At 35.6% G+C, this 25,448-nt stretch overlaps 2 protein-coding genes across 16 annotated transcripts in view; one reads left to right on the top strand and one right to left on the bottom strand.

Annotated features, from left to right (window-relative positions):
• Window positions 1-1,870: 1,870 nt before the first annotated feature.
• LOC125660165 (WD repeat-containing protein 53-like) lies at window positions 1,871-10,398 on the bottom strand. Of its 3 annotated transcripts, XM_056148355.1 has the most exons (3): window positions 10,147-10,184; window positions 9,729-9,855; window positions 1,871-3,072 (listed from the first exon to the last, which is right to left on the bottom strand). In XM_056148355.1, exon 3 carries the CDS (start codon window positions 3,070-3,072, stop codon window positions 2,020-2,022), a length of 1,053 nt encoding a protein of 350 aa, XP_056004330.1. In that variant the 5' UTR covers window positions 9,729-9,855; window positions 10,147-10,184; the 3' UTR covers window positions 1,871-2,019. The 3 variants fall into 3 exon arrangements, with proteins under 3 accessions (XP_056004330.1, XP_056004332.1, XP_056004331.1); XM_056148357.1 differs by lacking the exon at window positions 9,729-9,855 and having other exon boundaries at window positions 10,147-10,398; XM_056148356.1 differs by lacking the exons at window positions 9,729-9,855; window positions 10,147-10,184 and adding an exon at window positions 4,927-6,861.
• Window positions 10,388-25,448, top strand: part of LOC125657798 (leucine-rich repeat and calponin homology domain-containing protein 2-like) — a 39,438-nt gene continuing 24,377 nt past the window's right edge. For 8 of the 13 annotated variants that reach the window (XM_056148344.1, XM_056148352.1, XM_056148351.1 and 5 more), the window contains exons 1-8: window positions 10,403-10,635; window positions 15,234-15,378; window positions 17,179-17,308; window positions 17,575-17,680; window positions 18,093-18,229; window positions 18,383-18,513; window positions 18,988-19,117; window positions 20,490-20,789. In XM_056148344.1, coding sequence (XP_056004319.1) covers window positions 10,470-10,635; window positions 15,234-15,378; window positions 17,179-17,308; window positions 17,575-17,680; window positions 18,093-18,229; window positions 18,383-18,513; window positions 18,988-19,117; window positions 20,490-20,789 — 1,245 coding nt within the window. In that variant the 5' untranslated portion in view covers window positions 10,403-10,469. Of the gene's footprint in view, window positions 10,636-15,233; window positions 15,379-17,178; window positions 17,309-17,574; window positions 17,681-18,092; window positions 18,230-18,382; window positions 18,514-18,987; window positions 19,118-20,489; window positions 20,790-25,448 lie in introns of all 13 variants that reach the window. The other 5 variants (XM_056148353.1, XM_056148347.1, XM_056148354.1 and 2 more) reach the window with 3 other exon arrangements.

Below are 25,448 nucleotides of genomic sequence, written 5' to 3'. Positions count from 1 at the left end.
TTGTTTCAATCTAGTATCAATATAGCATTAATTAAGCAGATATCATTTACATACCGGTAAATATGTTTTGCATATATACACTTATTCTATCGATACCAATCGATGTATATATAACATGTATAAAATGTATTTGACGTGATGTGCATTTCATTTCATTTTGATATGCGGCTTTCTGTTTGTTACAGGGCATTTCAATTTATACTATTTATGGTGCAGTTAACTGTACAAGTTAATGGACTGACATGGATGAAATATAAACATGAACTTTTAAGAAGGATTTACGCTGTTGTTGTATTTCATCAATGCATCGCGAGTTACAGTAATTAAGGTGCGAAACAACATGTTTACATGCGGGAGAGGGACAAATATTCAACACTGTACATGTGAATATGCTCAGTAAGTTTCTCATATGCAGCTTTATCACTAGAATTCAACTGATCTGATACACAAATGATAATTAAGTTAAATGATAAGTATTCAACCTTGAAAGTACCCGGGCAGCAAACTGATGAAAGAAGAACTCAGCATCTTGAACGATATCGCAAATATCATGGATATGTCGAAGTGCAAAGTGATTCGGAAATCCCCACCACTTATTCTTAAAGTATTTAACCCTAAATATCCCGAATCCTCTGATATCTTGAAGTTTTTTCTCAGTCCTATCTCGAGATAATGAGGTTTGACTGTGTATGTTGTATAACACTATTTGTCTATTTTTAACTCTCCCTAGTGTCAGACCTCTGGGGTTGCAAAATGTACCATTTTGGTACATCCTTTTCTGCTTTAAACTGAAAAATCTACTTCAGTTAATGTAAATTTTCTATGATTTACATTGCATGGTAAAAAGAATTGCAGTAGAGCCTTGTCCCAGACTTCAAATCTTGTCCCCTTAGTGAAATGTCCCTACTTGGACTTGACGTTATAATGAATGATTCTTAAATGACCCTCACAGTATACATACAAAACATAAAATTTCTATCTCCTACACAGATAAATCAAACAATGGACTCACTGAGAAAGATGGACAGAGATGGACATACATACATGTTCTGAGACAGACGGATGTACTAAGATATACAGACTGAGACAGACAGATATACTGAGATATACTGACTGAGACAGACGGATGTTCTGAGATATACAGACTGAGACAGACAGATATACTGAGATATACTGACTGAGACAGACGGATGTTCTGAGATATACTGACTGAGACAGACGGATGTTCTGAGATATACTGACTGAGACAGACGGATGTACTGAGATATACTGACTGAGACAGATGGATGTTCTGAGATATACTGAGACAGACGGATGTACTGAGATATACTGACTGAGACAGACGGATGTACTGAGATATACTGAGAAAGATGGATGTACCGAAATATACTGAGACAGACGGATGTACTGAGATATACCGACTGAGACAGACGGATGTTCTGAGATATACTGACTGAGACAGACGGATGTACTGAGATATACTGAGAAAGATGGATGTACCGAGATATACTGACTGAGACAGACGGATGTACTGAGACAAACAGATGTACTGAGACAGATGGATGTACTAAGATATACTGACTGAGACAGACAGATGTACTGAAATATACTGAGGTAGACGGATGTTCTGAGATATACTGAGTGTCATGGACAGATGGTCTGAGATATAAACTGACAGACTGACAGATGTACTGAGATATACTGTGACAGACGGACAGAGACAAATGGACAAACACACATGTACTGAGACAGATGGACAGATGAAACAGAGGACGGACTGAGACAGACAAAGAGACAACAATGTAATCACACAAAGTAATCCTCAAGTATCGCTATTCCTCATAAGCAACACAAAAAAGAAGTAAATACATGTCGGTGAAAAATGTGACACATCATTTATTATTCTTACCACAATTAGAAAGGCATCTGCAAATCCATAGATCTACAGGTTTCAAACCAGGACATACATGCATTTTCCAAACTACAACACAAAAGTTCCCCAGTATATCTATAGATAAATTAATTCATATCTAAAACCTTCAATGTTAATTGGTTAGATTCATCGGCAACAATTATCTTCCATTGTTCTCTATAAAAAGGTTTCATCCAGTTGATTTTTCCAGTGTGCTGAATCTTATTAGTAAGACATGTGTCAGTCATTGTTTGGGTTTTTGTTTCCAGTGGATCTGGCATGCTATCGTCATCATTGGAAGTTCCATTGGTAACATGAGAATTTGTGGGTAAAGCCAGTTCTGGGTGATCATGTGATTTGGATAAGTCCCATAATGCAATGCAACAGTCATTTCCTCCTGAAACAAACTTATCTTCTGTCAAAAAATAAACTTGGGAAACACCCTGTGTATGAGTGTGAAGATTGAAGAGCTCTCTAAGGTGTTTCCTAGCACTGTCAAACACTGCTATCAGCCCATTCTCAAGTGCTGCCACCAAATACTTCCCATCGGGACTGGAAGCCACGTGGTGGACAAAGGGGGGACTGACCATGTATGAATCTGCTGTTTCGAATGGATTATTCATTTCATCCATGTCGAACATATTTAGGCACTTGTGGCGAGAAAAGTCCCAGTGAATCAACTTGGAATCTAAACCACCTGTAAAGAGTTCCCATGGTTTCTGAGGTCTAAAACAAACAGATGCACAGATATTTGTGTGCTTGTTTTTGAGTGTTTTGTATAGTTTCTTCTCGCTCAAATCAATAACTTTAATTTCTCCCATGTCATCACTGGCAGCCAAATATTTCTCTTTTTCATCCACCGCAATTTGATTGATTTCATCCGAATTGTAGGAGAAAGTATCCAGTGGAGCTGTAAAATCTACTCTGATGAATACCTTCACTTTATCATCGAACGAGGTGTAAATGACATCTTTCTTCACCTTTGAGATAAGCACTGAGGTGCAGGCGGATTCACTCTCTGTGTACTTGCTAATTAATTTTCCCTCTATGTTCCACTGGCACAATTCTCCATTTTCTCCACCCGAGACAACTACATCTTCCAAGACATCCACACATAATACTGAGCCAGAATGCTCTCCTTGAAACCCCCTACTCTCCATCTGCAAAACACAGTTAAAATAATATTACTACACATTTCGGGTAAATGCAAAATTGAGCATCTTTACTTTAAAGTATATGTAATAGTAATCAAGATAATCCTTCAACAGAATAGATCTATAATTTGTTTGATAGAGAGCTACTTAGGACAGGAAAAACAAAATGAAAAAGAACTCTGCAAGGCAGGACATTATCCTCTCGCAATGAGTGTCGATTTACAAGCTTTTTCTATGAAGTTCTGTAGTGACCTTGAACTTTGACCTTTTGATACCAAAATCAATAGGCCTCTTCTTCTCTTGATATAAGAAGTATAAATTCAATCAAGCAAAAAATGTGACCGGCAGAGTGTCTACCAGCTTCATGTTACATACACACTCACACACACACTCACTTACACACAAACTGTCTCGTTACTATATATTCTCTCACAGTGAATTACGAGTGTCTACCAGCTCTATGTTACATACACACCAACACACTCACACTCACTTACACACAAACTGTCTCGTTACTATATACTTTCTCACAGTGAATTACGAGTGTCTACCAGCTCTATGTTACATACACACCAACACACTCACACACACACTCACTTACACACAAACTGTCTCGTTACTATATATTCTCTCACAGTGAATTACGAGTGTCTACCAGCTCTATGTTACATACACACTCACACACTCACACACACACTCACTTACACACAAACTGTCTCGTTACTATATATTCTCTCACAGTGAATTACGAGTGTCTACCAGCTCTATGTTACATACACACTCACACACACACACTCACTTACACACAAACTGTCTCGTTACTATATATTCTCTCACAGTGAATTACGAGTGTCTACCAGCTCTATGTTACATACACACTCACACACACACACTCACTTACACACAAACTGTCTCGTTACTATATACTCTCTCGCAGTGAATTACGAGACTGAGGATTAATGGGTTACTATATACTCTCTCACAGTGAATTACGAGACTGAGGATTAATGGGTTACTATATACTCTCTCACAGTGAATTACAAGACTGAGGATTAATACGCGATTTTGAGTAACATATGATAATGTATATAAATATTCTTTTCCAAATGTGAATTAGATACAGTTTAAATTTGATGTTACACATGTATGTATTACAAAATAATTCAAGTTTTATATTCTTTTCCTTTCAATTTCTCGTATTGAATATTGAAACATGCCAAGCAGATACAATGAGCTCAGTTCCAGCAAACTGTGCTTATAACAGGATAAAATTTGAATTTTGTCTATCTAAGCTATATCATAAAATAATGATAATGAAATAGGTAATTTGCACATTTTCATCTACTGTTTGCACATTTGACCATAGATTGTGGTCCCAAACCCCTACCCTCGGGGGCCATGATTTGAATACACTGGAATCTACACTATGTCAGACAGGAAGTTTTAAAACTTTCTAGCCCATTGGTTCTTGAGAATTAAATAAAAATTGTTAAAAGTTTACGGACGAACGGACTGACGCCAAACAAAATGTGATCAGAAAAGCTCACTTAAAGCTTTCAACTCATGTGAGCTAAAAAGTTAAAAATGTTCAATTGTTAATGCATGATGACAAACACAGACCAATAGCAATAGGTTATCTGAGTGACTTAAGTGACCTAAAAATCTCCAAAAAAAATTCTAAAGTTGTTTCAAAATTACTTCATATAAAACTGACCTCTCACTCCAATCATCACACCAAACTTCATAAGTCATATCAACAAAATTCATGCAATAAATTGAAATCTTTACAAAATTGTTCCATGTTAGTACGGTGCAAATAAACAGATTTTCCAAAAACATAAATGACTGCAAAACACTCACTTGTGGTCCACTTCAATTCAGCAGTATTCATGTTTGTAATTAGACAAAAAAGTGGGATTCAAGATACATGTACTTAGACGATTTTTCATTTAAGTCCTCTAAAGACACAACTATACCTTTTGAATATCCAATTCTGGTAAGGAACAATTTATTTTGGATAATAGGCAACATCAAAATATACTAACATGCAAATATATTGAAATTGCAGTTAAAATTGGAGAAATGGCTCAGTATCAAGATTTATTTTCAATATGCAGAAATATTATAAATAACAGGCCATCTAAGGTGATCTCTAGTCAGCATCATATCTCTGTCCTAACATTTAAACATCAGCTTCTTGCATAGCTCATATAACTCGCACAACTGAGCATGTGGATATATCTGAGGATTGCCAATTGAAACAATATGGCTGTTAAATTGATTTTTTTTAAATTACAACATATAAATGTTGCACATATTCATAGAAAACAATACGATGAAGAACAAGAGTACTGCCAATGGTGCATAATACATCCGTGAAAAGCTAATATTAGGGTGTTTTTCTTACACCATGATTTGTAGAATTTGGCTTCAAGTAGTGTCAGCTAGCAATCATCAGGGTGTGACATACTTTCTTTGCATTGTAAAAACAGACAAATCATGTACTCTCTATGTAATATTTTCACTTGGCATAAGATGTACGTGTATCAAGTTTGATGGTGTTTGCCCCAAAGAACCAGTCTGCATCCTGCTACTACAACCTTATGACCATTGACCTTAAATATGTGTACAATATTTGACAGTACTAGCCCCAACAGTTCAGTTAGTATACTGCCTACAAGGTTTTCCTACTAAGAGATACTGTGACATTGACCTTTGACCTTGAAAAATAATAGACATCTTCCTCTCATTATGGTGATCAAATGTACAACTTGCAATATTTTGGAGCTTATGGTTCAGTTTGTATCCTGCCTACAAGATCTTCCTACTGTGATACTGCAACCTTGACCTTTGACCCCTAACCTTGAAAAACATTAAGCAGCTTCCTCTCATTATGGTGTTCAAATGTACCAAGTTGCAATATACTGGAGCTTACAGCTTGGTTTATATCCTACCTACAAGGTTTCCTACTAAATGATACTGTGACCTTGATCTTTGACCTCCAACCTTGAAAAACATTAGGCATCTTCCTCTTATCATGGTGATCAAATGCAACAAGAAGTACTGTGAGCAATGCTCACTAAGAATACCCCCCACTTACCCCAATCTCCCAAAGGGTGTTGTTAATAGGTATAAATTACCTCTTTCCTGAGTGTAAAAATATGGTATGCCTTTGTAGAAGGAAATGGAAGACATAGTCCGAACACAAATCCATGGTATAGACCTATAATTTTGACCTTGAGATCAAAGGTCAATGTCATTAAGAGGTCATGAATGTACATGACACATGGTCTCATGGTGATACACCCATGTCTTATGGTATGACTATGTAAAAACCCTACAATCAATTTTGACCTTGAGGTCAAAGTTCAAGGTCATATAGAGGTAATGAAGGTATCTGACACATCGTCTCATGGTGATACACTCACGTGTCAAATATGGTATGCCTATGTCAAAGAACAAAGAAGTTATGGCCCGACCACGAATCCATTGTACAAAACCTTTAATTTTGACCTTGAGGTCAAGGTCATATAGAGGTCATGGCACATCGTCTCATGATGATACACTCATGTGTCAAATATGGTATGCCTATGTCAAAGAACAAAGAAGCTATGGCCCGGACATGAATCCATTTGAAAAAAAAAAAACCTTTAATTTTGACCTTGAGGTCAAGGTCATGAAGGTACTCGACACATCATCTCATGGTGATCCACCTGTGTGCCAAATATGGTATGCCTATGTCAAAGAGCAAAGAAGTTATGGCCCGGACACGATTCTGCACAGACAGACCGACGGACAGACAGAGTGATTCCTATATTCTCCCCCCCCCCCCCCCCCCCCCCGACAAGGTTTTCCTACTAAGTAATACTACAACCTTGAATTTTCACTTCTGACCTTGAAAAATAATGGGCATCTGCCTCTCATCATGGTTATCAAATGTACCAAGTTGCAATATTTTGTAGCTTATGGTTTGGTTTGTACCCTGCCTACAAGATTTTCCTACTAAGTAATACTATGACCTTGAATTTGACTTCTGACCTTGAAAAACAATAGGCATCTTCCTCTCATCATGGTAATCAAATATACTGAGTTGTAATATCCTGGAGCTTATGGTTCCGTTTGTATCCTGCCCACAAGGGTTTCCTACTAGGTTTTTTTATTGATACTACGAACTTGACCTTTGATCTTGAAAAACAATAGGCATCTTCCTCTCATCATGGTGATCATATGTACCAAGTTGTAAAATCCTGGCACTTATGGTTCGGTCTGTATCCTGCCCACAAGGTCCAGACAGACAGATGGACGACACCATACCATAATGTCACGTCTTCAATAGGCGTATAAGAAATGCATAATTTCACAATTGTCATAGATCATTTCTGAATTCTGTTGGTTTCTTTTGCACCTCTTTCCCGACTTGTTTCTCCCCTCTAAAATGCTGTTTTACAGCAAACAACTTTGCAAGATGTTTTCTTTTCACTTACAAATGTATAAGTTCAACTTTCATTGTCACAATCCAAAACCAAACTTTTTAATTGACTCTGTGAATTTCTATCTCAGGTTTATCCACTGATCACTGTTAAAAAGTGCTTGAGAAAGAGAAAGTCAATCTCTGAATCTTGTTTGCCAGTATCCAAATTCTGAAAACTTCAACAAGAGAAGACTTTGCTTTGAAGTCTTCAGAAATGCTCAATGGACCTTCTGGAAAATCTTACTAGTTGTTTAATATTACTAATACATGTACATTATAATGTTACTAATACATTATTATAATAGTAATTTGTGGGGGGGGGGGGGGGGGGGGGGGGGGGGGGGGGGTCGGAATGATAAAAAGGTGTTTTGTTTGCAAATAAGAGATTTTAGAGTCCAAATTTTGCTCAGATTTGATGATACATGATATGGATATCTAATAATAAATGCCTAAAAGACTCAGATAGACATTCTGAATTTATGAAAATTAAAAAAAGGGTTTCTACGGCTAAAATCTTCAATAAACATGTGAATTAGAAAAAAGATATATCAGGCAAATATATCTTAAAAAGACATGGAATCTACAATGAAGATCTATCTTCAGTTTTGAAACCTAAAAATATAGGCTTCTTGTTTTTACTATGATCCTTTTACCTGACTTTAGGTTGACATATTTAAAGTTTTATGCAACATTTTTTTGTCACACTGACAGATCTACAGAAAACTGCTTCCGAGCTTAACGAGATATAGCTATGAACAAATACCCAAAGACTTCCCCTGGGATCCTGGTTAGAATAGGTCCTTAGTATCCCTTGCTTGTCATGGGAGGCGACTAAATGTCCTTCAGATGAGCCCAACAAAAGTCAAGGTCCAGTGACACACCAGGTGATCCCTACCTACCCAAAGGCCATAGACGCCAAAAATAGGCCTAAATTTTGCAGCCTTTTGTCGGCAATGGTGACGTCTCCATATGAGCAAAATATTTTCGAGAGGGACGTTAAACACTAAATAACCAACCAAACCATGTGATGAATTCTTAACTTTTGATCTTTTTATCATCCTTTGGGAATATTTAGGTCTCATCTTGGGAAAAACACTTGCTTTTCAGCATTGATCCTAAAATAATCCCTGATGTAGTTTGCTATACTTTACAGATCAATAAGAATCTAACAATCAGTACAAAACATATACAAATTGCAAACAATCAACATAAAGTAAATACATTACACAATGTTAATATTAGTCTATGGTAATTGCAGTGAGGGGACTCTAACACAGTTAAATCATACATTTTAAGTCCCCCACCCATTTATAGGAGGTTCCTACTAACCAGCTTAACCTCCTGCTATCAAAATCTGTTACCAAATTCCTCTCTTTGTTAATTTATCCAATTCAATTGAATTGTTTTTCTTTAGAGGGCACAGCACTCAGAGTTATAAGAAGGCACTGTTTTGTAAATGGAGACTATTGAGTCTCACAAAGATTATTTAGTAATTGTACCCTTGTTTACAAATCCAAATCATAGTGTTGGAAAATATCTTCTGAAGTTGAGTACTCAGTGATTTTTCCAACATTTTTCTAAAGGATCCTGTGGCTTTCAAATTGGGAAAACTTGTCAACATTTTGATCAAATTGGGAAAACTTAGACATTATTGTAAACATGCTAAATATATCATATCAAACAAGAAATCAAATGCAGATTGATGGCATTCTTCTTTAATTCTACATATTTAACTTTCTTTTCTTTAAGCTCTTAAAATTTTTGACTAAATTCTTTCTATATCATCTAAAACTGATGCGTCTTAGTCATGCCATAGATAAACTATTCACATTGAACTTATTTCTAAACAAATACGGCTTTCACCATTTTTTATTAATTATTGGGAAAAGTGCAAGTTAAATTGGGAAAAAATTGGTAATTTTTGGGAGGGGAAAGGGCCAATATTCGGACCTAAACTGGGTCTTAAAAAATCATTGGTACTTGATATAAATTCATATTTATAAAGTAATGACCGAAGTTTCACATATGCTTGTGTTTGTAGTCCAAATGTTTTTATTGAAACCATAACCCATATTGAATATTCAAAGTAAAATGATTAAACTCTGATCCAAGTATTCAAACTATACAGTCTTCTGCAAATTATGTGCCAACTTTGGAAAGACATACATGTATGAGTTAGACTTTTTCTTACCTAAATAGAAACTTAGATATCATCCAACCTGGCTGGGGAAAAAAAAGGGCGACGCTGTGGATTTTCCCCCACCTGGGCGAGAGCAAGCAAGTTTACATCTAGGATGACAAACCATATACGGAAATGCCTGAATGATGAACAAATAGGCCTACATGAATCCAATAACAAAAATCTAAAATGAAAGTGCTCTTATACCTGGGCAAAGGTTTACTGTCATCTGATCATGTTAGATACTAATGCACGTGCACATGATATCCCTATTGCATGATTATTCATTGTTTTAATAAAACACGGAATATGACACAAACATAAATACAGTACATTTATATTATTGAAAGCACAAAACATAAAATGTTGCGTGTTTGAGGTAAATATTTGCTAAATATATACCATATATTCGAGCTATTTAGATACTTGCCTTACTAGCGGGTAGAAGGAGCTACACAGTTTGTTCGTAAAATGCTCGATTTTGAAATGGGTAAACATTTATGAAATAATGAATGGACCATGGAGACAATAACATAGTTTTAGTCTAATATTATGACAATTTTTCACTTGTTGACCGTTAACTGTTTTGACATTTCCCTCGTAAGTTGAATTTTAATAAACTTTATCATCACGAATAAATAAAAAAACGACTTGGTCGCAGATCAATCGTCACCTCCTCTGCGCATGTGCAGATGATAACAGAAAAAATGGAAGAAAGCTGAGACTCATCATGGTATCAGTGTAGGAAGTATAATGGCAAATACTTTCAGTGGGGGATCAGTAGTAACAGTTTCTAGGCCTCTGGATCGAATATTTGATGATGCTCAACATACCGGCGAAGTTATCCTCTGTGGTCGTAAATTAAAGGAGTACCCGAAAATAGCAGGAAAATATGATCTTGTAGACACCGTCTCCATAGGCAAGTGTCAGTTTGATGCTGAACGTGATTCTGCTAAGTATTTAATGATTTTATGTTTTCCGTATTATAAGGACGTGCACGTTTCAGTATATCTTCTTGTTTGTAAATAGATATATTGAATGAAAATAGATCTCGCAGACTATATGCCAGACATGGATGTACATGTTGACATGGAATTTCAAAAGAGTGTCAAATAACAGTACACTTTTGTATATTCATTTGTTGTAAAGCTGCATTTGTGTTCTTGAAAATGTAGTTTTAACTTGACTACACCTGTATTTTAGTGGGGAGGGGGGGGGGGAGAGAGAGAGACAGGAAAATTCCAAATAAATAGAGCATGGAAAAAATTACGAAAGTTTGTAGCAGTTTAATCTAGTCTATCATTAGTTACTACCATGCATTGTGGATCACGCATTGGCCAAAAATACATAATACATGTATATCCTAATTTGCTGCTTAGAAAATACTGATTAGTTAAGTCAAAAACAATAAACATGTAATTTTCAGTGTAGATATGTTTGTAGCGTCAGCCATCTTATGTAAACATTAGAAGGGAAAGGTCTTTCTGAAAATTTTACAATCTAATTGTTCATGTTTGTATGTATATGATTTTAATTGTGATCTTTTAATTTCTCCATTGATATATAATATACTGTGCTTTCTAGACATTCCGTCCCATAATCAATCCGTCCCTTAGTCGATTCGTCCCATTACCGATCCGTCCCCTAGTTAATAAGTCCCCTAGTCGATCCAGCCCAGAAAAAAATATTTTTTCAAGTGCTATTTACAGTACTGAATTGATTTAATTCATCTGCGTATTTCATCTTCATGGTGTGTGTGCCGCTGATATCTTCTGTCATCAGGTAGTCATCATTTAATATGCTCTATGGTATTTATGGCTTGATTTCAGACTAATTAACCTTGATCACATGTAATGTATATTAATCTTCTTGAGACTGTTTATCATAACAAATATCTCTTCTTTTAAAAGCAAGAAAAACATACTTTACCAAAGCATTTAAGGTATATGTTCCTCCATATTGAAATAAGCTTTCAGTATTTCCCAAAAAGAAGAGATGTTTTGATATTTGACAGCTTTTTCTAAGATCATTATACACATAACAATATTCGATAAAGTGGGCTTAATTTTCAATACAAAGAATACCTTTTGTTTTTAGACAAAATTTACATACTCTGTCATTTCTTGGAATATTTCTATACCTGCCACATTCTATTTCCAAATCATGAGCAATTCTTTGAACTTCTGGAGTTTAAAAAAAAACCAAAAAACTTCTAATAGTTACATGTAGGTTACTGTAAGCTCGTAATGATGAAAGGTTGCACAACAATGCAGTTATAAAAACTTTTCACCACGGGCACTTCAAGTTAATGAAAATATATAGTATGTGCATGTATAAAAAATATACATCCACATACTATATATTTACATTAACTTCCAGTGCCCATGGTTTCCACTAAGGTGTTTTCACAATGATCAGTGGACATGGGACAGGCATTTACATTGATTGCTATACATAGTTCAATAACAATGTTTTTACAATAATTAATGTCAGAGCACACATTTTCATAACCATCTCACTTCAAACAACAATTATAAATCCCAGTTAAGGGTTGTATAAACAATTTTATTTACACGTCTAACTTCGGCAGTTATCTAATTTTGATAACTATTACTGCAATATATATGAAAAAACTTCCCTTTTTCTTAAGTAATAATCATTTATTGTACCTTTGATTAAAAAAAAATTGGAGGTGCCGGATCGACTAAGCAAAATGGGCCGAATAGACCATGGGACGGAACGACCTGCTAACATATACTGTGACTAGTGTCGCAAAATTGGTTCAAAGTTACTATCAATTACTGAATTGAATGGACAGCACAAAATCAATTACACAATCAATAGTTTCAATGAACTTCCCTTTATAGTTGCATTAAATAAAGTACATATGCACTATATAATATCCAGTCTGAGTAAATGATATCCTATTAAGGAATAAATAAAAATAACATGTCTTTATTTTTATATTTCATAAATTTATTGAAGAGTCAATGAACTTTGGAAAATGCAGAATTTTACACAGTAATCCAATTTCTGATGAATGTTTATCAACAGTTGAACATTAATTAATTTATACTCATTCCAACACTGATCCATTTTCATAAATATATATGAGTGAATGAACAAGTGCTTGTTTTATATTAATATTTCCAATTAGACTAAAAACTCTCTCACTGGGGACAGAAGAGAAAGGTATTCCAAAATACCTCCATTCTAAAATTGACAATTTATGGAAAATACTTTGACATTTTGTTCACTACTGCATCAAGCTCTAATTAAAATCTTTGTTAGCTCACCTGAGCTGAAAGCTCAAGTGAGCTTTTCTTATTGCCTGTTGTCCCTCGATCTCTTAGTCTGTAAACTTTTTACATAATTTCTTCTCCAGAACCACTGGGTCAATTTCAACCAAACTTGATAAAAAGCATTCTTGGGTGAAATACTTTCAAGTTTGTTCAAATGAAGGACCATGTCCTTTTCATTTCAAAGGGGAGATAAGCACAAAAATGCAAAAATAGGTTGGGGTCATTATAACATTTTCTCAAGAACCATAGGGTCAGAAGAGCTGAAATTTACATGAAAGCTTCCTTACATAGTGCAGATTCAAGTTTGTGAAAACCATTACCCCTGGGGGTAGGTTGGGGCCACAATTGGGAATAAAAATTTTATATGCGAATATATGATAGGTAAAATCTTCTCAAGAACCATAGGACCAGGAAATTACAATTTACATAAAAGCTTCCTGACATAGTGCAGATTCAAATCATGGCCCCTTGGGGAAGGATGGGGTTGCAATAGGGGATCAAAGTTTTACATACAAATATATTGGGGAATCTTCTTCTCAAGAACCACTTGGCCAGAAAAGTTTACATGAAAGCTGTCTGAGATAGTGCAGAGTCACGTTTGTTAAAATCATGGCCCCCAGGGGTAGGACGGGGCCACAATAGGGGATAAAAAATTTACATACAAAAATATATGAAAATCATTAAAAATCTTCTTGTGAAGAATCAATGGGCCAGGAAGGTTTCTTATTTACATGAAAGCTTCCTGACGTAGTGCAAATTCAAGTTAGTCAAAACCATGGCTGCAGGGTATAGGCTGGGGCCACAGTAGGGATCAAAGTTTTATATCTGAATATACTAGGAAAATCTTTAAATATTGGACAAGGTTCGTGATGTGGCCCATGGACCTCTTGTTTGATTCTCTTAGCCTCGAGATACATTGACATCTATCTCAATCACTATTTTTGGATACATTTTCATCTAATGAACGATATGTACATCATCGAATAATTCTTAAAAATCTTAACTATTATTTTTTTTCTTTCCCTTTGTTGTCCTCGGAAATTCAGTTTCATGAGGGTGATGGTTTTCCTTTTTTTAATATAAAAAATGAAATTGGAAGTTAGTATTTCCTAAATAAAATCAAGTTAAATGTATTGAATAGTGGGGAAGACTTTATTCGGAGATTGATTTCATGACCTCATACTTCCATTCATTCATATAAGACTTTTAAATGATAGTATTGATATGTAGATTACTTTTGCTAGGTGGGCTTTCGCCCATTTTTCTGAATCCCAAAAAGGTCCATACTTTTGACCAGGTTGCCCCAGGAAGTGGTTTAAAAAATCTGCATTCGATGTCTTCCCCGGTCATTATTATGTGAAATGGAGTTATATCCCTTGATGATATTATCTGTGAACTACATCATTTCTTAAATAGTCGGCTACAATCGATATCAAAAATTTATTATCAGTTACATTGTATGCTGCCTTCATCGAGGATTTGTCGATAGTCAGCAACTTTCCTAACAACGCTAACTGTGACATCTGTTAACCCTTATGATTTCTCACTATATCATATACAAAATCGTAGATAAGAATACACCAGATTGCCTGCCCCCCTCTCAGTTAAAAAAATTTAAAAAATCAGATGTTCACTTCCTTATGATTTTCATTTGATACATTAAGTTGCCTTCTCTCACAGTTACAGAGAACCACTTTCCCACTCATAATGGACTATGTGTTTGCCCACCAAAATCGGCATTTTTTGCTTGTTTCAGAATTAAGTGTGTTTTTGCAAGAATCTTGATCATGATGCAACTAAGTTGTTATTTTCAATTTGATCTAAGTGACCTAGAACCTTAGTGTGATATCATGTGCACAATATTTTGCTGTTATATTAAATGTTTGATTTTAAATTGCTATTTTTCACAGTTTTTCTTCTAAGAAACATCCACCAAAAGCTTGAACAACGTTTTATACCATCGATTGTTGTGTTTTTTTAGTACTCATATATGATAGTGAAAATTATTTTGTCTAAAGCTGCAATCTATTTTCTGAGAGAAAATTTTTCACCAAAAAATAGCATTTTAATTAAATTTGAGTAGGATTTAGAAATTGTGTCACTTTTTATGCTATTTATATGCCAGTTATGTTCGTTATCATAACCCTGGCATGCCTCCAATTTACTTTGATAAACAAGGGTACTGAGCATTAAGATGTTGTTTTGTTTGTTACAGATCTTTCCAAAAACAGATTTACTGAAATCCCACCAGAAATCTTTGAGTATCGCTCAGCAGAATTATTAAATTGTTACCACAATGCCATCAAGTTTGTACCCGAGGCATTGTTACAGTTACAGAATCTCACTCATCTTTGTCTCAGGTATGTTAAGATTCAATTAACTAGCATAAGATAATCATTCTCTTGAACCGGAAAAGTCAAACTTGCATGAAAGTGCCCTTAGATAATGAATATTTAGATTTGTTCAAACTACGTCCCCTAAAGTTAGGGCAGGGTAATGTAAGGGATTTTTAAAGTTTTACAGAGGAGTATGCAGGAAAATTCTTTTAAAATCTTTCACAGAACCGCAATGGTAACTAAAGCAATCCCACAGAATTTGTCCAAACCAGGATCTCAAGAGCCATTGTGGGGCCACAAATGGGAATTAAAGATTTGACATGTCGTGTAGATTTAAGTTTGTTAAAACCGTTATTATTGGGTGTAGAGACAGAGGTGCACTAAAGATTTATTATTTTGCAGGAGTGTACAGGAAAAATTCTTCAAATACTTTCCTCTCGAGAACCGCATGGGTACAATTTGTCAAAATGATAAGCTCTTTTATGGTGCTGAAACTAGGGGCTTGTCCATTGTGTTTAAATTATAGTGACAAAAGTTGTATATATTGATACTTTTTCCTATAGTTGTTTTTTAGAGTACTTGGGCTTGTACTAAGCCATAAAGCCCACACTGTACTACACTTCAACTCGATTGTGATTAGGGCTGGGACGATTCAGGGTTAGCTCGGTTCGGTTTCGATTCAGAACAGCACGGTTCGGTTATTTTCGATTCGGTTCATGTTAGGTCCAATTTATCTAATGACACCACAAAAATTAACAATTTTAATGAGTAGCATATTTGATTTGATTTTATTCAAGTTATATAACTATATGTTGTCATTCGTAAACATCATATCTATTCATAATGGCATTTTATAACTTTGATAGAAAAAAGAAAACACTGACAGTCTATCAAAATTTGTTATATTAATGTGCTGCATAAGTTTTGGATTATTAAACAAATCTATAGTAAATCTAAAATGTATATGATATTGTTTTCATTGATATGCAAAAATTCAACAATTCTATCAATTGATAGTCTTTGAAAATCTCTCCTTTATTGATTTACTTCTCTCATGTTAACTGTCAAATCTGTGTCATTACCTACGATGTTGATTTCACTCCACCACTGACAGAAATGCTATATGTCATGTAAAGATAAACTGCAATGACCTTACGGACCATATTCTGTTGGTATCTGAGTGGTGAAAATGCTAACTCTTAACACAGTAGTGATTTAAATCTCTGTTGCATAAAAAACCACGTTTTCAACATCACTCGGACACCATATTTGTTGTTTTGGTGTAAGTAAAATCTAAACCAAACCGAAATCCGAAATTTGTAATCGGTGAATCGAATGGTATGAATCGCGGTGCACTGAAATTTTCGGTGCACCGCACAGTCCTAATTGTGATGTCACATCTGCTTATATAACTTGATGATTGACACCCATATCTCTTTTCAAATGGGTGTAAACATTCTGTCTGCTTCTGAAAATGTAAACAAATGTGTGCTTCTAGAATTAGAAGTGCATAGATTTTGAAAAATATGTAATAAAAAGGTATTGACTAATTATTGCAAGCTTGGTCTACTTTACCATGCAACAATCTTGAGTGAGCATATTTCCCATATTTAGTCATTAACCTTTTAAAAATATTATATAGCTGATGTATCATATTAGAAGTTTTTTCATGCTTTAAAAATGAAGATCAGTAGTAATGGATACGAGATGGCATTGACTTGTCTCAATTTCTTGAATGTGCTTAGTTTAACACACAATTAAGTAAACAGTTAATTATTGCATGATACTTGTAATTTAATGAATTACAATCCCAATGTTTTGCAGTCGGAATCAGCTGACAGTCATACCCCCATTCATTAAATGTTTACAAGCTTTAGAAGTTTTCCTTGCCAGTCACAACAAATTAGTTTCCTTACCAGAGGAAATAGGGGAACTGAAAAGGCTAATGGAAATAGTGAGTATTGGTGAGGGAGGGTTTGTGTGTGTGAATAAGAGCAATTTCTTACAATAGGTAAATTGTTTTAAGTTACTTTAAAGAGTTTTTTAAGCATTGAATATTTCAAATAAGGAATTATATAATTTTACTGATAGCATAACATTTTCATCTTTTTTTTTTATTGCTAAATTGCTGGTTCCCTGTACCAGAATTTGAGTTTATGATTATTTACACGAGGATTAATCTTCTATGTGATATTTACATTAGAACTCTGACTTTTTCAGGATGTTAGCTGTAATGAAATATCTCACTTGCCATCACAGATAGGGGATCTAAAATCCATGCAGTCTCTAAACGTTCGACGGAATTTGATAATAGAGTTACCTGTAGGTGAGTGGGAAAAGGTTATATAATTCCTTCGGACAATGTTCGCACATGGCAGTGTTAGTGAAAAAGTCCAACTGTTTAAAAAAAGTTTGATGTTTGAAATCTCTTGGGGAACATCAAATTCACATGCATGTAGCTGCAATAACCGTTAATGCAGCAAAGATTTAAAAGTCACAGGTCACAGAGGACTTAGCAAAGTAGGATTTACAGAATGTTATGTCAAACTTCCAAACAATAGCTAAAGCCTTGATAGAGGTAATGTTACAGGTCTATGGATTTAATATGTGCCTCACTTAATTCCCATTAGGAAGTTTTTGCTCCCATTATGAGCAATAGTTGCATGTATTTTACTGCTTTATGTATACACAACGTCATTGTCAGACTGTATCTCATTTTATTCTTTTCTGTTCCCCAGAATTAAGTAAATTACATCTACGGAAGTTAGACTTCTCAGGCAACAAGATTTCAACTATACCTACAGCATTTCGTAAGATAGAGACATTAGAAGAGATTGTATTGGACCATAATCCTCTAACCATGCCCCCAGCTCGCGTAAGTATTACATCCTTGTAATTAACTTTGAAAACTTAAACAGGGTGTGATACTTCCTTTAAAAAGAAATTGACATTGGGTACATTTTTTATGAATGACTTTTTTCTATTTTTGAGGTATATGATTAATTAATGTTTCTTATTTTATTTACAGGTTTGTATCAAAGGTAAGCGGCACATGATGAAGTTTCTTCAGATGGAGGCAATCCGAGAAGAACAGAAGAGAGACAATGACGCAGAAATGAAGAAATTGGTTCGCAAATCCATGCCTCCTCAAAACTCAGTGTATGTGTTGATATGTTTGAACTGAATGTTACCTAAATAACAAATGAAGAGTTGATGTGTGAATGTGATGCCTAGTTTTAGTTCTGTAAATTCTTAAATATACACAAGGAATTTATCATCGTGCAATTTCGCGAGAAGCATCACTCGGCAATTAAAATTTCTCACTTTTATTTTTATATAGGTAAAATACACGTAACGACTTGGCCAACAGAGCACTCGCAAATTTATGTTATCGCAGTTTGACGTATACGAGTCATTTCAGATATTAAATACTCGCGTGAAATAAGAAATCTACATTATCTGTGTGAATGCGTAGGGAAGCAGTCATTGACTGTGAGAAATACAAATTTAATCTCCTGGACACAGGAGTATGATAAAGAAAATGGAATATCATAAATCATTGTTTATGATTGCTATAATGTGTGTAAAGCCGTATGATTTATGTGTCCTGGTTTTGTTTTTTTTCTGTGCTAGATCTGCTGAAGAATTTATGACAGATCCATTACAAGACAAATGGAAGAGACACACGGTACTAAGTAACGATTCAGGGTACAGCACAACAGACAGCTTGGAAAAGATTGCCTGGGCATCCAATGTATCAGAGGTGAGTTGTTGGTCAGTCTCTGTCATAACTGCACTGTCTTCGTGGGTTTTTTTTTTAATATTGTTATTGTGAATTAGAAAATCAACCAAACATACAAAGAAATATTGATAAATGGATACATTAATTTATTTCATTATTATTATTTTTTTATGTAACTCTATGTTGTTGATATTCTTTTAACTGACCACAAATGAGACAGTCTCATATGATAGAAATATGTCATGTTACATGATGTTAAACTGTAATTTTGTGGTCAGTAAAAAGTGGATGTATACATTCTAGATCTTTTTTGCTTTTTTCTGTATTGAGATGTAATGCATGGTTTGATATGCAGTTATCGCAAGATCTCTTATTAAAAAAAAATATTCATTCTTTCTGTGTAACCAGAAAAATATCCTTCGGCTAAATACACACTGTATACCCAGAAATACATGTAATCCAATCTCAGAATATAGACTTCTTCGTTTTGTGTTGTGCTGATTTATCCAAATGCTAATGCAATTATTTTATGCAGGAATAAAATCTCTAAAGAAATATTCGTCTTTTTCAGCATGAAATTCCTTGCCTTTTCAAAATGACAAATGTTAAGGGAGAGTTTTGCTTTCACATAGGTGTTCTTTGTACTCGTATTAATTAGTGAAATTATTTTAAAAACTGAATTTTGAAACTAAGTTAACTACTACATACTGTATCACCAGTCTAGACAACACACGTGTACCGTTAATAGTTCTGGTGAAGTTTTTGTTACATTTGAGCTATCAGGTTTACAAGATGGCTTCTCACTAACTGAGATATAACAACACTTCTTCTCTAGAAAATTTTCATGTCAATTAAGATACCTATTTGTTAAATAGTCTTTCAGAAGTTTTGTTCCTGTTTTGAAAAAAATCAGAATACCAAAGCGGTAATTGGTGCTTTAGCTGAACAGTTACGCGAAGATGGGGAGTATTGGAAAATGCATGAAAACTGAGGAATTAACAGTGCTTACAGTAATCGTTTTTACAGCTGATTTCTTTCATTGTGTGCTCTTCATGAAGTGTGCTGGCGTGACGCGTCGCACTTCATATCCTCGTGTATTTTCAAAATTGAAATTTATTTCTTACATTGCACTGTAAACTGTAAACCTATTCATGAGATGAAGCAAATGAATGCTGCTGTGATTTGAGGTATCTAGTGCCGTAGCACAGTAGATCTGGGTTATGGGGGGCTTACTTTAAAAGTGTGGGTTGGTTTGTTAATGAGGTTAGAAGGGAATCCTTATGATAATTTTAAGTGTTTTGAGAAGTAAATAACACTTGTCTTGCGATAGCTGCACACAAATCATTTTGATGTGCCTATTTAGATTTAACTGCATGTTTCTGGCCTTGTTTAGGCGTTAGGCCAACGGCAGCATGGCGATTCATCAGCATTTAAAGTTGTCATGGCTAATGGTCCAGAATTAGATCTGCCACGGCGAGCATTTGAATCTCGTCCTCCTCCAATAAACACAGCTTACAGTGGACCAATCAACAATCAGTTCTCACCTAAGACCCCCACCCCTGTGTATCCACCAACAGAATTCTCCTCGCCCCCAGGAGAAGTATCGCCTCCGTCACCTTTGACCCCAGTTACTCCCAGAATTCCAATTAGCAACAGTGACTCCTCAACATTTTCAGAGAATGAGTTTTCAAGGGTTAGTTTCTCAATTTAAAGTCAAATTTTGAGGGAAATTAAGTCCAGAGATATTAGTACGCAGTGAAGCAGGTGTTAACACCTCATGCACTGGTAAGTTTTACATGTTATTCATATTTTCTAGCATTCAGAGGTCACCTGGTTTAGGCTTTATTCTCCTTCAACTCATATACATGTATTCATCTGTTAGTTTTTCATCACAGTTTGCAAAATATCATTTAATCATGAATAATGATGTTCTTTGCAATTTCCAAACCAATGGCAAGAATTGGATACCTTTTGAATTTAAGTGTCGTTTTATGATAAACTGAGCCGTAGGCTCACGTCAGGAATTCTGATCCAAATTGTCCTCTATCATTTGTTTGTTTGTTTTATGTCCCTTTGAAAAAAATTTCAATCATATTTCGTGAAGTTCCACTATTTTAGAGCTATGCATGGTGCTGAGGGCAGTAGCAGTGAAAGTTCTGTCTGTTGTACCTCAGTTTTTAAGGGCTCGTCCAAAAAACCCATGGCTCTTGCTTTTAAATGCTGAGCATTTGGCAAAGGAGCTATCACTACCTGTTTTAAGTGAGGTTTTGTCTGGCATCTGTCTGTACGTAAACTTTAAATATTTTCAACCTCTTCTCCAGAACCACTTGGCCAATTCAATCGAACTTGTCACAAATTATCCTTAGGTAAAGGGGATTAGAGTTTGTTCAAATATAGGGCCATGCTCTTTTCGAAGTGGAGATAATCAAGAAAAGACAAAAATAGGTTGGGGTCATTTAAAGATCTCAAGAATCAATGGGCCAGAAAAGTTGAAATGTACATGAAAGCTTCTTGAAATAGTGTACATTCAACTTTGTTCAAATAATGGCCCCTTGGGGTAGGGGCACAACAGGAGATCAAAGTTTACATGGAAATCTTTAGGAAAAATCTTTAGAATTCTTCATGTCAACAACAGCAGGTCCATGATTATAGTCATACAAACATCTATAGGTAGTGCCGATTCAAATTTGTTCATATCATGAACCCCTCCCCCTTATATGAGGCCACAAAAGGGGATCAGTTTTATTTGGGAAATACAGGAAAGCATCTTATTCTTACAGCAGGGCCATGATCAGTCTATTGATATGCAAACATCTTCTGGTAGTGCAAATTCAAGTTTGTTCTATTCAGGGTCCTGGGGGTAGGGTGGGGCCACAATAGATCATAGTTTTATTAGGTCACCTGAATTCATTCAGGTGACCTATTGCTATCTGTTTTTGTCCGTCGTCGTGCGTCGTGTGTTAACATTTGAACATTTTCAGCTTCTTCTCTGAAACCCCTGAACCAATTTCAACCAATTTTGGCATATAGCATCTGTGGGTGAAGGGGGAAAAAAATGGTGAAATTCGTGGTCCCTGCCCCCCTGGGGCCTGAGGGGTGGGGCAAAAACCATCAAAATGAGTGTAATTTTAAAAAATCTTCTTCTTTACTCCTGGACATCAAGAAGCCAAACTGTGGGCATAATTATAATGAGCATTGAGCCCTCTACCAAAATTGTGAAATTCATGGCCCCTGGGGTAGGGGTTCTTGTGTTAGGGTGGGGCTCTATTGGTCATATAGTGAAAATGTAGAAATTCTTTGAAAATCTTCTCTGTCTCTGGGTATTAAGTAGACAAACTAATAGCATGGTAATGATGAGCAAGGATGCCTCTTTATACCCCCCGCAACAAGTTGTGGGGGGGGTATACTGGAATCGAGTTGTCCGTCCGTCTGTAGACGCAATGGTTTACGGGCTCTAAAGCATTATCCTTTCCACCTACCGTCACCATATCATATATATGGACTACCCATGGGATGAAGATGTTCCCTATCGATTTTGGGGTCAAAAGGTCAAAGGTCAAGCACACTGGACATCGAAGTAGCAGTATGGTTTCCGGGCTCTAAAGTGTTATCCTTTCCACCTACAGTCACCATATCATACATATGGACTACCCATAGGATGAAGATGTTCCCTATGGATTTTGGGGTCAAAAGGTCAAAGGTCACGCACACTGGACATTGAAGTAGCAATATGGTTTCCAAGCTCTAAAGAGTTATCCTTTCCACCTACAGTCACCATATCATACATATGGACTACCCATGGGATGAAGATGTTCCCTATCGACTTTGGGGTCAAAAGGTCAAAGGTCACGCACACTGGACATTGAAGTAGCAATATGGTTTCCAAGCTCTAAAGAGTTATCCTTTCCACCTACAGTCACCATATCATACATATGGACTACCCATGGGATGAAGATGTTCCCTATCGACTTTGGGGTCAAAAGGTCAAAGGTCATGCGCACTGGACATCGAAGTAGCAACACTCAGAAAAGAGGTAGTTTATACCTATTACCAACACCCTTTGGGAGATTGGGGTAAGCGGGGGGTATTCTTAGTTAGCATTGCTCACAGTACCTCTTGTTAAAAATTGTGAAATTCATGGCCCCTGGATCAGGGGTTCTGGTGCTAGGGTGGGGCTCTATAAGTCATATAGTGAAAATGCATTATTTCTTTGAAAATCTTCTTCTCTGTCCTTGGGTATTAAGTGGACAAACCAATAGCATGATTATGATGAACAAGGATGCCTCTTTCAAAATTGTGAAATTTATGGCCCCTGGGTCAGGGGTTCTGGTATTAGGGTGGGGCCCTATTGATCATATAGTGAAAATGCATTTTATTTCTTTGAAAATCTTCTCCTCTGCTGCTGGGTATTAAGTAGACAAACTAATAGTATGATAATGATGATCAAGGATGCTTCTTTCAAAACTGAAATTTATGGCCCCTGGGTCAGAGGTTCTGGTGCAAAGGCGGGGCTGACCACATAGCTATTCAATGTTTCTTCCATCCAAAAGTAAAATTCTTATATTTAAACACAAACCTAATTCAAACATTGGAAGGTTGTTACATGATACTCAGGTGACCTATAAGGCCCCTGGGCCTCTTGTATGGGGATATACAGAAAATTGAATAAAACATATCATTTTCAAAAGTAGCAGGGCCACATTAAATCATTCAAAAACAAATTTTCCTAAGTTGTGTGGTTGAAATCTTTTATGTCCCTGTAGCTAAAAGCGGCAACAGGGGGGGGAGGGGGGGGTATTGTGTATGTTATCTCTGTCCAAAACTTTTGAAAAGTGAGTGATATATGTTTCATATTTCATGTATGCATTTCTTGTGACAAGACCTTTCTTTTGGTACAAAGTTTTTGACCTTGTAATATTAGGTGGGGCTATCATATTTTTTCATAAAGATGACTTTATATTTCATTATCATATGATTCTTGACCTTGTGACCATGTTATGTCAAGACCCTTTGGGTTAAGTTGGGGCTACGATATGGGATCTAAATTTAAAAATTACAACAGCTGAACATCAGTAGGGTCAAGGTGACTCAGGTGAGCAATGTGGCCCGTGATCCTCTTGTTATGTCTTATGTTTGACTTGGCCAAGGCACAAGTTAGCTCAAACCCACAACCTCCTGATCACAAAGCAAACCCTCTGACCATTTAGCCACTACAACCAGTCCAATGTTCTATCATCAGTGTTGTAAACTACATCTTTCAACTTCATAGCCAATTTCAGCCAAACTTACTTCAATGTATTCTTGGATAAATGGGAATCGTATTGTCGTCGAATGAGGACCATATCCTCATGCAAGGGGAGATGATTTTGAAAAAGTGAAAATAGGATGTAGTGTTAAAAGAATCTTCTCAAGAACTGCTGAGACTTGAAAGCGAAAACATGATGAAAACTTTCATGTACATGTATAAATTTCAAGTTTATTTAACTATATATATACAAGAGGATTCATGAAGGTTTCAAAGTGTTTCATACAAAAGTACTGTCAAATAATCACACTGACAAAAGTTACACACAAAAAAATAAATATTGCTAAAAATAGCTTCAGAAATGCACAAATTTAGATAATTTTTCACTCAAGTATGTTTGCTTTTACATGCATTTAACATTCTGAATTTATTCTCTTGATTATGTGCTTGTGTATCTTACAATAAAGAGCACTACGGGTCAGAGTAATAATGTTTGGCACCTCAAACACATTAACACAATCCTTTGCCTTTTCACTGTCATGTATTAAAGTAGTTAAGTATTCATTTGTTGGAATTGATATGGTACAATGCTTTTAAAAGGAAATTCAAATTCTAATTTCTTCATTCAAGCCTTAAGGAGGAATAACACACCAGAGAAATTTAATGTGGATGAAAAGTGGAGGATATGAACAATAATAATTTGATTTTGAACACTTTCAAATTTACTTTATTTAGTCAAAAAATACAGTGTTACTAGAATGTAATCTGAAAAAATTTGAAACCCCTGCGTGACTCAAACCCGTGATCTACAGATAGCAGTCGATACGTTAACTGACTACCCAGCTAAGCAATCAAATTTATAAGGAATGTACAAATATTGGTGACATTTATATTTTCATTCATGCTTTGATAGAAAGTCAGCCATTATTAACAATGTAGTATACCTCCTTACCATTCAGACACTTCTTACCTTACATCATGTTCAAACTTCTGAATCACATATCTTGTTGTGTTTTTCTTTATGGCAATTTGTTTTATTGTTGCATGAATCTATAAACTACAAAGTCATTGTTTTGAATATGTGGTTGAATATTGGGAGGGGGGGGG

The sequence above is a fragment of the Ostrea edulis genome, chromosome 9, assembly GCF_947568905.1.
Source record: "Ostrea edulis chromosome 9, xbOstEdul1.1, whole genome shotgun sequence".
Classification (NCBI taxonomy): domain Eukaryota; kingdom Metazoa; phylum Mollusca; class Bivalvia; order Ostreida; family Ostreidae; genus Ostrea; species Ostrea edulis.
This window is presented reverse-complemented; position numbering and strand designations above follow the sequence as displayed.

Bases quoted from the DNA above. Each gene is read 5' to 3' on its own strand.
- LOC125660165 (XM_056148357.1), bottom strand. From the start codon at position 3,072: ATGGAGAGTAGGGGGTTTCAAGGAGAGCATTCTGGCTCAGTATTATGT.